The sequence below is a fragment of the Colius striatus genome, chromosome 5 (assembly GCF_028858725.1).
Source record: "Colius striatus isolate bColStr4 chromosome 5, bColStr4.1.hap1, whole genome shotgun sequence".
Classification (NCBI taxonomy): domain Eukaryota; kingdom Metazoa; phylum Chordata; class Aves; order Coliiformes; family Coliidae; genus Colius; species Colius striatus.
Window position 1 is genome coordinate 47,508,344 of NC_084763.1, and position 12,144 is coordinate 47,520,487.

Consider the following 12,144-nt stretch of genomic DNA (forward strand, 5'->3'; position numbering starts at 1 on the left):
CGGCTAATTCGGATTTTAGAATCTCGTTTGCACTATAAAAATCTCTCTCTTCAAGGAACAGAACAGTTCAGTTATTAAGCATAAACTCAGAGTGACCTCAGAAGGCTTCTGTTTACTATTCTGCTGGAAGCAAAAAAATAATCACTTGTGTGAAAGGCAGTTTCATGGACAAATGGCCATACTTCAGATGTGCAGCATAAATGCCAGAAGACCATAGTAGCTGTGAAAAGGAAGACCACATCTGGAAGCTGTTGTGTGGGCCAGGAGGGGAAGTGCATGGTTCAGCCAGGGGAATCAAGTCTCTTCTTGTTGGTCAACAGATCAACTAGCGAGCAATTGGTCACTGAACAGCAGAACAAATTGGGAATGTCCTTATATGAAATTATCTGATTAGTGTTGTTCTGGTGAGAAGGAACCAGATAGTTAAAATGACTCTGAATCATTAAAAAAGATAAGTGATTTCAGTTTCACTGTGTGATGAAAAGAGTGGACAAGAAGTGCAGAGGATATGAAAACCAGATGATGTGAAGACCAAAGGGTATAAAAACCAGAGGATCACTTGTCTTTTGAGAAGGAAAATAAAGCTGTAACCCTAACTGATGTTAATATAAGTGAAATCATTACTGGTGCCTACACATATGTCAGTATATATTACAAAAACTTAACAAATTTTGGACAGACACTTAGGAATGTGTAAAATTCAAGTGATCTTTTTGACAATCTTACTTGTCATGGTGGAACAAAGTACAGCGAAAGTTTCTAGTCTTACAGGTTTCTATGAAGTGGAAGATTTTTAGAGTTGTGCTGCAGAGACATGACATGATCATACCATTTGATAATGAGAAATTGTTTTATATGGTTTTAGTACTTAATGAAAATGTAAACAACTATTGCTGGTATGAATAGTTTTTTAATCCAGTAAATTAGCATTCAAATACTTAATTTAGTCTATTAATTAAGACTGCATACGTGTTTACTAATTTTTAATTACTTTAGAATAGACAGAAATTGTAATAATTAATATTGAAACACAAGCTGCTGCTATGTCAATATTTAAATCAATCTTCTTGCTTTTTATTTATATAAGTAAATATAACCTGGTTAGTATGATATGTTGAGTCCCAGACAGGGCCATAGAGAAGCTCATCCTGATATCTCTTTCAGAAAGAACCAAATGTAGGAGTGTAATTAATTCCGTACAACATGGTGTTGTGAGAAGTCAGTCAGATGTGCTATAGAGTGCTGAATGCAGTGAGTGATCTGGAGGAATGCTTTAGCCCAAAGCCAAAGGCGTCTCAGTAAAACTTTGTTTTGCTATCTCAGACTGTATAATCACTTCTTTGTAAGACATTTGCTTGATGAAGCTAGTATATTAAACAAAAAGAATTTAATTATGATGCTCTCGCTTCCTGTTTGTTGTAGAGTCTTTTTCGATCAAAAGAGAAGAGCATCGAGTTAGTAGCTGCTTTTTAAACTGTACTCCTATTTTTTTTTCCTCAGAGGATGATGGTAACAATAAAAACCCTATCTCTTAAAATACGCTAAAGATCACAAGTACACTTTTTACCACTGGGATAATGGTTGAGTTTTACTTCAGTTCTTCGTGATTTTTAAAGAAATTGCTGTTAGTCAAACACTGAATGTTGTTGCTTTTTTAAGAAAAAAAAATAATATATTTTGTTGATAATGTATGTAAGATTTCTTACATTTTTAAACTCTGAAGTTTAAAAAATAGTATTTTAATTTCTGCATAATGAGCTTTTGAAGACTTAGTGCAGTTCCTTTTATGAAATGGAATGAACCTTTCAAAAAGTTGTGATCTGAACAAAGCTGCTGTGTTTGTATTTGAAAGTGCTACTGAGTATATGAAACTTCATTTTTCTTGAGAATTTAGTCTATGCTTAGACTGGTGATGAAATTCTTATGTTATTTAAAGAGATGATTCTTCCTATGCCAACTTAACACGGATAAAGGATGTAGCTCTGTATTGAAACTTCTTTTCTGTTGCTTTTGCCATACTATAATTAGAAATGTAAACATGCCAATCCAAATTAAGCCTATCATTTATTAAATTTGTTTTGAGAAGGCAAAGTGGTTTGTTGCTACTTGATTTTATTTCTCATTTCCAGATTTTTAGTACAGTGATTGAAAAATGCAAATAGTATAACCCCGGGTGATTAAAATTGCTGTAACCTATTTAATCATATTTTCACAGCTTTTTTTTTTCAAGTTCAGGTCCCATAGAATGGAGAGTGGATATAACATTATACATATAACTACTAATACTACTATTTATTTATTTATATTGTCAATGTGATATTTTGTCTTGGCTGTGGCATTGCCTTTTGTTAAAAAAGCGTTCAGATGAGCCAAATGGCTCCAATTTTCATTGGATTTTGGTGGAAGATTTTTGTCGTGGTTTGGCCCAGCTAGCACAGAAGCACCACGATAGTCTCTCGCTCAGTGCCCCCAATCACCCCCACCCTTCTTAGGATGGCGGAGGCCTCAGCGAAGTGGGAGGAAAAAGATAACCAAGATTGTTGTGGATTGAGACAAGCACAGGGAGGGCTTTCTGCCAATTACAGTTCCAGGCAAAACAGACCCCGATACTCGACTTAGAGAGCAATATAGGAAAGTTTATTCTACTACCTACACGAAACAGAATGGAATAAAAGCAAAAAGAGAGTAGGATGATTGAGAAAAATTATAACCAGCAATTTAGGATCTCCCTCCCCCATCCCTCCTTTCTTCCCAGGCCCAGCTCACTGCTCCTGATATCTCTACCACCTCCCCCTACAACGGCTCAGGGGGGCAGGGAATGGGAAATGTGGTCAGTCTCACACAGATGAGCTGTGCTGCTTCTCTCTGCTCAGATGAAGACAACTGTCATTCTTCCCCTGCTCCGATACAGGGTCCCTCCATGGGACACAGTCCTTAACAAACTTCTCTGGTGTGGGTCCCTCCCTTGGGATGTGGCCTCTTCTGGGCATAATTTTAATGAGCTTCTTTGGCGTGGGTTCCTCTGCACGGTTAGAGCTTCTGTGAGTATGGGGTCCCTCACATGAGACATGGCCTCCTCTGGCCATAGTCGCTGCGCCTGGCACAGGGTCTTTAATGAAGTGAGTCACTGCCCCTGGCATGGGGTCTTTAGCAAAATGAGTCACTGCACCTGTTGTGGGGTCTTAATGAAATACAAACAAATCTTGGCTTCATCAGTTCTCTCCGTAGAATGCAGGAGAGTCTCTACTCCAGCACACCTCTTACCCTCTTCCCTCACTGACCTTGGAGTCTGCATGGTTGCTTCTGTCGTTCTTCCCACTCCTTGCACCACCACCAGCTGGAGAAGAAGAAGGGACAGAAGCAAGAAGAAATAGGAAGAACCCTCCTCTTCCAGCTTCCTCTTAAAAAGTGGTCGTGGAGGCATCTAATTGGCTCAGCACCAGAAGTGGGTCTGGCTCAGAGCTGGGGAGAGTTTTGAGCAACTTCTTACAGGAACCATCTTTACAGCCCCTTCCCCCTTACCAGAAATGGCTGTCATGTCAAACCATGACAATCTTTTAAAGGGCTAATATTGATCTAACAGGCTAATATTAGGCTATTTCCTTCTTTCTTTGTGCATTGTCATGGTTTGTTCAGCCCTTCTGCTGATCCCTTCTGCATAAGAATGGATGGTATGATGAGTTTCTCAGGTCAGTGCATGAGATGAGATCTAAAATTGAAAGACAGAAAACAGGAGGCACAGCTGATGTCGAATATTGGAAGTAATTACAGAGTGATTCTGGAAAGGAGCGTGCAGTTTCTTGCATCTGAAGACTGACACTGTACATGGTTATGGTACTTTAGTCATTTATTTCTTATTAAAAATAAATATTAAAAAAGACAAAAGCCAACATGGAAGCAATCTCCTTTCAGCAAAGATGATGTTGATCCAAAAAATATAATTGTCTTTGTTTTCTACTGTCTTTATAGATCTGATATTTAAAGCCTAGGAAAACACTATAGGTCTACCATTGACTTTAAGGCTGATAAAAGCTGGTTAGTAATCTGTGTTGTATGCTTTGCCAAATTAAAACCTTCTCTTTGGTCATTAAACATGAGTAGCATCTCTCTGACAGGTCATTTGTTTTCCTGGTGTAGAGCAGTGTATTGCTGCGGATTCCTACTGCAAAGGAGTCTTCATATATCATAGAATGGTAGGGTTGGAAGGGACCTTTAGAGATCATCTAGTCCACTCCCCCTGCAGAAGCAGGTCAACCTAGATCAGGTTGCATGGGAACATGTCCAGGTGACATGTACAGTGACCTACTTGTGTGGCTTTCTTCTAATTGGCTGTAAAGCATGCCTTCAGCATGTTTTGTTTTGCCTCCAGAGGTACAAAAGTGTATAATTCCTTTCATTGAAGAATTTAGCTTGATTAGAAGAAAATATATTGGAGAAATTAAAAATGAACGCTTGATATCAGAATACAGTGGAAGATGTTTTGGCTGTCTTTGGTTCCTGTGAGCTCCTCATCTGCAGAGTCACACCCTGAGCGCTGGAAGTCAAGATCCAACACTGTTTATTAACATTGTCTTTTAGTCTGGTAGACTTTCTGTCTCATTATGAGGAATGACTGCACTTTTGCAAACAATTTTACAGCAAGCTTTCTAACCTGCATTCTTAATACTAATTAGATTCAGAGAGAACTAACATGGCTTATTTCTTCACATGCTCTATGCAAAAATGTTAAAACTTGGTATGCTTTTTAATGAAGTCAAGCCTTTTGAAGGTTTGATGCTGTCAAAACAGCAAATACCTGTGAAAATACATAAGATCAAAAGCTAAGCTTGAAATGAGAGACATTAGGTTATAGATGTTCTGAAGTCATAGGTTGTAGACTGTCCGGCATAAGCAGAAAGCTGGAGGCAACTTAAAATAGAACATGCATATGTAGAGATTTATATGCACGTGCCTTTTTATGTATATGTAAATACTTGCAGCAGCATGCATTAAGTAATGTTTTTCAATATTTCTTGATATAAGTCATGCAAAGGAGAAAAAGATTTAATGTTTCATGCTTAGAATTCTTAAATGCGTTGTTTGTGTTACGTTCTAATACCTTGCACATCTTCACATGTGGATTAATTTATTTTCAGTTCCTGGAGATAGGTAATTAGAGTGTTATAAAACAGATAGTAACAGTGTTATGAGTAAAATCTGCTTCTTTTGAGAAATATGCTTCAATTTTTCTAAGCATTGATATTTCACAGTGTGTTAGAAAATTAAATTTCCAATACTCTTGAGCTACTGACATTTTAGGTGTTGTCACGTCTCTTTTGTGTGTAGATTTTTCAAGCCTAAAATAATGAAATGTGTGTTGAAAACATGCTTTAGCTGTTTGCAGCTGCAACCTGGTTTTCCTTCTGCTCCCCTTCTTTCAAATAGCACTGGAGAGATCATGGGCTCTTTACCTATCACCAATTAATTTTTGCTGTTTCTTATATGTCAGAGCCTAAATATACATTGGGTACAGAATTACTGGTGGAAGTTTGCTACTCTCTCTAACTTCAAAATTTTTAACAAAGTAATGCCCAAAAGTAGTTTCAAATTCTAAATTTCCTCAAATGGTTTCCCCTTGAGCTTACAGTTGTGGTTTTATATTTTTTTAACTGATGCTTATGTAAGTTAGATTTGAGTAAAGGATTTAATATTGAATTCTTTACAATGAGATGATGTTAAATTCACTTAAAAAGCAAGGAAAAAGAGAAAATTACTTCTCTGACTCCTTTAGGTTATACAAGGCTTTAAGTGTTGTTCTAACAAAATAAACAATTTACAGAGACCAGTGTAGGTTTAAGTTGATTTATTCCATTTACCCTACCAATTTGGACCAAACAATGTAATACTTTCTTGGAAATGTCTTTCAAATATTACATTATAGATTAATTTATAGGCTGCACAATGCTGTTATCCATAAAATTTTTGTACTCATCTTGAAAATTAAGTTCTAAAATTAAATGTGTTAAGAGCTGGCCTTTTCTCTTTCAGTAGGTCACCAAAGATAAATTGGGATAAATTATTTGTTTCAAATAAAACCATTAATTTACAGTGGTTTATTAGAAAAAAACACCTTGATGTTTTTCCTATTTCCCATGTAATGGGTGAGCACAGATTTAGTAAATCTGTATTGAATTAGTGACTTGGATAAGTTTCAAACAAGTTCTTAGACTTTTCTTGGAGAAGCTGAGTGAAAAAAAACCAACAGAATATCTCCATAAATTGCACAGAAGAAGTTTTGCGGGTGAAACCTACAACTTAAATAATAAGTGGCAGATTAATAGATGATAATTTGTAGGGATTGTAACAATTTCCTGTAGCCTCCTATTTTGTCTGTAGCTTTCAATGTGTATTGATGTAGTGACATAATTTATTATTGTATGTTTTTATTCGATTAAAATGTGGACTTGCTCATGATTTGACTTTGTAGTAATGGTGCATGTAGAGGGATCAAAACATAGGTGATGAATACCAGTTCATAGGCATTGATTGGCACTCAGTTTTCTGCACTGCTGGGTAAGATGAAGTGGTTTGCTGTGGAAGGTGAAACCCTTCTTTGCCTGTCTTCATTCCGTTCATTCTGTGGCTCACAGTGATGGGCTTTGTGTCCCATCAGAGCTGTTTACCCTTTACACTATCCAGTTAATGACTATCTTTCCTTGGGCTGATGATGCTGTGATCCAGGCATTGATCTGAGTCTCTACTGATAGACCTTTCTTGCTCTTTGGTGGGAAGAAATGATGAAATGCTCATCTACAAGGGCACTTTGATGTTACTGAGTCCTTTTTAACAGTAGATTAAATTGTCATTTGCAGCTTGTAGCTGTGTTTGATGAGCAAGATCCACACCATGGAGGTGATGGCACCAGCGCCAGCTCGACAGGCACACAAAGCCCAGAGATTTTTGGCAGTGAGCTTGGCTCCAACACGGCATCGGCCTTTCAGCCTTACCAAGCCACAAGTGAAATTGAGGTCACCCCTTCAGTCCTTCGTGCGAGTAAGTAAACGTTCTCGGTATCTCAACATGTTTCATCTTAATTTATGAGGATGACAAGTGCTGTTACCCATTCATGCTGCTGGGAAAATGATTCATTATCTATCCTTATCGAAAGCTGATTAGAATTGAGAAACTGCGTAAATGCTTGTTGCGTGCAAGTAAACAAACCTTTCTGTTTTAATAAATTATTTATAAACTGCTTTTAAGGAGCAATAAGCGCCTTCTGTGCTGCCAGTTTAAAATTGTCTTCACACTGAAAATCACAGCAAAATTTTCAAATGCACTTGCTGCATGGTGTAATTTTCAGTTTTACGTAATTTAATAAAGAAAAACGTAAAATGCTAAAGATAGGAGCACTTTCTACTGAACCTGTCGATGTTACTAGCTTATGCTTATCACCTTTCCAAAACAACACCTGCTAATATGTGCATTTACTGTGTTGCAAAAATACAGTTTACAAAAAAAAAAGAAACCACAGCCAGGTACATCCCTTTGTTTTGTTTATTTCAACATGAGATACATTATTCGCAAACCCATAAAGCAGGAATTATAGATCACATTTCTAGTTCAGAAAGGATCTTTGAATGGTTCACCTTATTAAGAAGAAAAATCACACAATGATATTTACAATGTGATTTTCATTTTTGTTAAAAGTACCATCCAAACAAGACAAGGCTGGGTAAAGCATTTTACCTTCTTACTTGTAGTGTCAAGCATTTGAACTTTTAAAGTAGTGACTCCACACCAGAAAATTCTTAGCAGAAGCTAGTATCAAGTCCTTTGATATGCTGGAGATGCGGTATATTAAACACTTGTTTGTAATTCCCAAGAGATTACTTTTTTGTAGGTGTTCTTTTAATGGATGAAATTTGTTTAAGTAGTCAGGTAAAATGCAAATGGACAAGTTACCACTCTATTAACTTTAAAGGGTTTTATACTTGAGTGTTTTCTGTAAAATTAAGGGAACAACATTTAACAGCTAGCTTACATGAACTTGAAAGTGTATCTTTTTCAAACTATAACTATTCTTCATTACAAAAAAGGATTAAATTAGGAAAAGTATTAATAACAGAATAAAGTAATATTCAGGAATTTCAAGGCTGTTCTGTTTTGCTGTCACTAGGGTATACCACTGCTAAATGCATATCTTGTTTGCATCCATAACCCAAAAAACTGTCCAGCTGGGTTAGAGCAGGGAGATAGATATCCGTTTTCTCCTTAGTGTGATGATCTGGTGTATTATCTGGTGTATTATACAATACATTGATGTTAGTGCATCCAAATCATATAGCGCGGATAAAAAAAAAAGTGATGTATTAGACAGCTCACTTATCTTCAGTGTCATTGTGGGAAATACATGCCATACTCACCTAGTTCACCGATTACTAAAATGACCAAAATGTCCTTTGAGACTCTGCAATACAAAAAGTCTATAGAAATGCAGAAGACTTTAAAAACTGTTGGTAAGAACTGTATCTCTTTTGACACTTTTTATTAAAAGCATACAAAAGTTAAATGAGTGAAACAACGTGTCATAAATGTCACGAATCAGAGATGTTCACTTATCTAGCTAATTCCTTTTTTAATGTTGGAAAAGAAATATGTTTTGTTTTTAAATGTTTCAAACCACAGGCTTAGAATCCCAGTCCAGTAATATTATCCTATATTGAACATACCTATTTCAAGAATTTCATTTAAATATACATCGAAAATGGAAATAATATCCCTATTGTATTCCCTTTATAACTTGTGAAGTGAAGCATAGCATACAAATGGTATTCTCAGTATTTCAAATAATTATCTTCTTACTGTGTAAGTTCTATTCAGCAAATAAAACCCATCCAGTTTTGTGGTAGATGCAGATCCTGATTATTACATGTTGACAAGGTCATATATCTATTAATTGGATTGGAGATGGGATACAAAATTGCTGTAATTATTGTAATTTTCTAGCTAATTGCAGGGTTGGCGGTGAATATTTTACTTCTAACAAATGAAAAACAGTATTCCATCTGAAATTGGTTTATAGCTTTTTAGACGTTTTGTTTTATGTCTCTGGTGCTTTTTGCTGGCGAGCTGGGCTGTGTTTCTCAGCAGCTCTCTCGCAGAAGTGTAGCTGTGTGCCGTTCTGCCACCCGAGGGGTAGGCAGCTCAGCACATTAGGCTGGGGCTTAAGGGCCTGCTGAGATTTTCCTCTCTTTGTTCTGGTTGCCATGCTACCCCTTTTGTTTGTTTATAGATCACGCTATTGCTCCTCTCCCAGCAAGTGAAAGGTTAGCTAGATCAGGTCCAGCTGGAAAAGTAATATTCATCTGGATTCCCTCTTTTCCCATGCACAAACACAGCCTGGACTTTGCACGTGGTGGGGGGGTTGTATCAAATTGAATCTTCCCGTCTAAATGTGAAAATAAAAATGAGGCTGGCCTATACCCCCTACGTTGGTTTGCAGTGTGAAAATACAATTCATTGATACAAGCACTTGATTTATTTATGTTTACTATCTGCCTCTTTTACTGCTTTTCTGTTAACCAAGTTAAACTTCCTCTTGTTGTATTTCATCAGTTGAGCTGCATTTTTTTCTAAGCATATAGTACACAAGGCGTTTTTTGTGTGTGCCTGCATGCTTTCTGAGAAGAGGTTGGAAGCTCACTGCAGAAGATTGTTAAAGCACACTGATGTTTATTCCCCGCTGAAATATAAACTGGAGGCGCAGGTGAAAATTGCCAAACCTAATGAGCAATTTGGCAGATAAGACAGGATGTCAGGCAGTGACAGTTCAGCAGCGGGTGCACTGCCTGTGAACCAAGTTGTTTGTTTCACAATGCTGCATTAAAATATTATAAATAAAATCCCTTTCCAGCTACATGAGATATTGCAAAAAGGGTCATCTCTTTGTCTGGTTTTCCTTTAAAGTTATTTAGCTTTGTTAAGTAACAAAGAGTGGTTTTAGTTCTTGGTTTTGGTGTGAATGTTTCAACAGCCACAGTTACATTTTTAAAAAATATATAACATAATTTGTAATATGTATTAAGAGAGATTTAGGGGACTGATTTTTTTTTTGGTTTGGGCTTTTTTCTGTCCCAAAGTACAGAAGAGTAAGGTGGCTGGAAGATCTTTCTTTCTTGAGCTGTTTAAAGGGAAGGTGTTGAGAAGGTGAAACCAGACTCTTCTCACATGGGCACATTGTTGCTGGAGGTAACAAATAGACATTGCAACAAGGAAAAGGCCAGTTAAGATACTAGGGAAACAATTTTCACCTTTTGAGCAAAGCAGCCTGCTCAGAGAAGTTGTGGTATCTCCATCCTTGGAGATGGATGGAAGTTGACTGAACAAGGCAGTGGGCAATCTACTGTAGCTGATCCTGTTTTGTGTGGAACCGGAAGACCTCCAGAGGTCTCATCAGACCTTCAGAGTTACTGAGTAATTCTGTGACTCCAAACATGATTATTAAAATGAAAATGTTTGCTTCTTGAAGTAATTATTTGTAGAAACAAATGATGTTCATAATGAAATATTTAGCAGGCAGTTGTGCAAGCATAGCATACACATACAGCTTCCTAGCATGATTTATTTTTGTACTAGTTTGTGCCACTGTGACACAGATCAGCTGACTATGTCTTTGACAAGACTGATGCTTTTGTTTTCAGGATGTCTTTGGCAGGTGCATCAGCTCCTTAATTAAGAGGTAACTAAGATTCTCCTAAAGGCTGGGGGGTGAGCATCTCCCCAAAATGCTGGCCGAAGGAGTCTAAGAAATTACGAAGAGCTAGGTGGAAATGGTGCACTCCAGTGATGTATTTGCTCAAATGAGTCTCTGTCATATATTTTAGTAGGATTCTCAGCATCAATTTCATATTCTAGTCACAGAAGCAGACTATAGAAAGAAAAAAAAAGTCCAGATGAGAATATTAGGAAGAAAGTGAACAGCTGCCTATGAAGATGTACTGACAGTGCAGAGAAGCAAGGAACTTGTTGCGGCTTCACATCATTGTTAACTTAGCTGCATTGCTGTTGCTCTAAGGTTCCCTCTATGCATGTTTGCCCTTACTCTGCAATAAGCACAAGTTTATTCCTGACAGGTAAGAGCATGCATGTAAACTTTCACTTGGAATTCATTGCTAAGTTCATGACCTTGCTTGCCTTTGAATTTGTGGATCTCTCTCTACTTTCTGAGTAATTCACTGGAAAATTAGTAGAACATATGAAGTATAGTCCCTGAAGGCTCTCTTAGGTTAAGGACTGTTCAGTATTTTAATAAATCTGAAGTAGAATGTAGAATATTGCATTAAAAAAAAAGATGGAGTTTCAAGCACTTTAGATGTCATGGTTTCAGTTCAGCATTCACTTCATACATTTAGAAGCTGTTTTGAAATCAGTGAGTTGTATACAGTCACTGCATCTCAAAAGAGAAAAACAATTTGCAAAGCAATACTAGTGAACAGCAAATTGCACAGTACCATGAGAAGCATCTGGGCATTATGGTACTTTATTATACTGTATCCAGGAGTTATGCTCTTAACAGCGAAGGCTCCACATTTATAATGCAAGATTATGGCTTTACAGTAAATAATTGCTAAAGTCAATGGGAGTTTTCCATTAGTTCCACAAAGCTTTGGGTCAGGTCAGTTTTCCACAGTGAGTCTCTTTGGTCAGCAGCCTTCATCAGTGACCAGCTGGTGTTCAGGTGCCCATTGTTCCAGTGCAGTTCCAGGAATGAATTCCAAAAGATTTCCTAACCATGATTCCCTCTTAAGCTTCCTTGCCAAGATCTCAGATGTTTCCTTTACCATGTTGGATAATACAAAAAGAGCCTCGAACTGAGCTGCTGGCAACTGAATAAGGGAGGTTTCTCATGCATTGGAGCTTGAGGAGATTTAGCAAAGTCTGTTTCCTCACCTTCTGGTGCTCTCGCCATTCAGGAATTCTTGTCACATTTATCCCTGTAGCTTTATCAGGGATGTGATTGTTTTAAAGCCAGAGTTATTGAGTCAAAAAATCAGTACCAGGTGCTGCTTTCTTCCATGAGGCTAAATTTGTTCTTTCTCCAGCACAGTTCTGACTTGAGTGATCTCCAGTTGGTGTTTTCTCCAAGCATCATGCTCTGCTGTTAAT

General features: G+C 37.3%; 1 protein-coding gene across 12 annotated transcripts in view; it reads left to right on the top strand.

Moving 5' to 3' along the window:
* Positions 1-12,144, top strand: part of PARD3 (par-3 family cell polarity regulator) — a 453,311-nt gene that overhangs the window by 147,742 nt on the left and 293,425 nt on the right. For all 12 annotated transcript variants that reach the window (XM_061996551.1, XM_061996556.1, XM_061996554.1 and 9 more), the window contains exon 3: positions 6,852-7,032. In XM_061996551.1, coding sequence (XP_061852535.1) covers positions 6,852-7,032 — 181 coding nt within the window. The remainder of the gene's footprint in view (positions 1-6,851; positions 7,033-12,144) is intronic.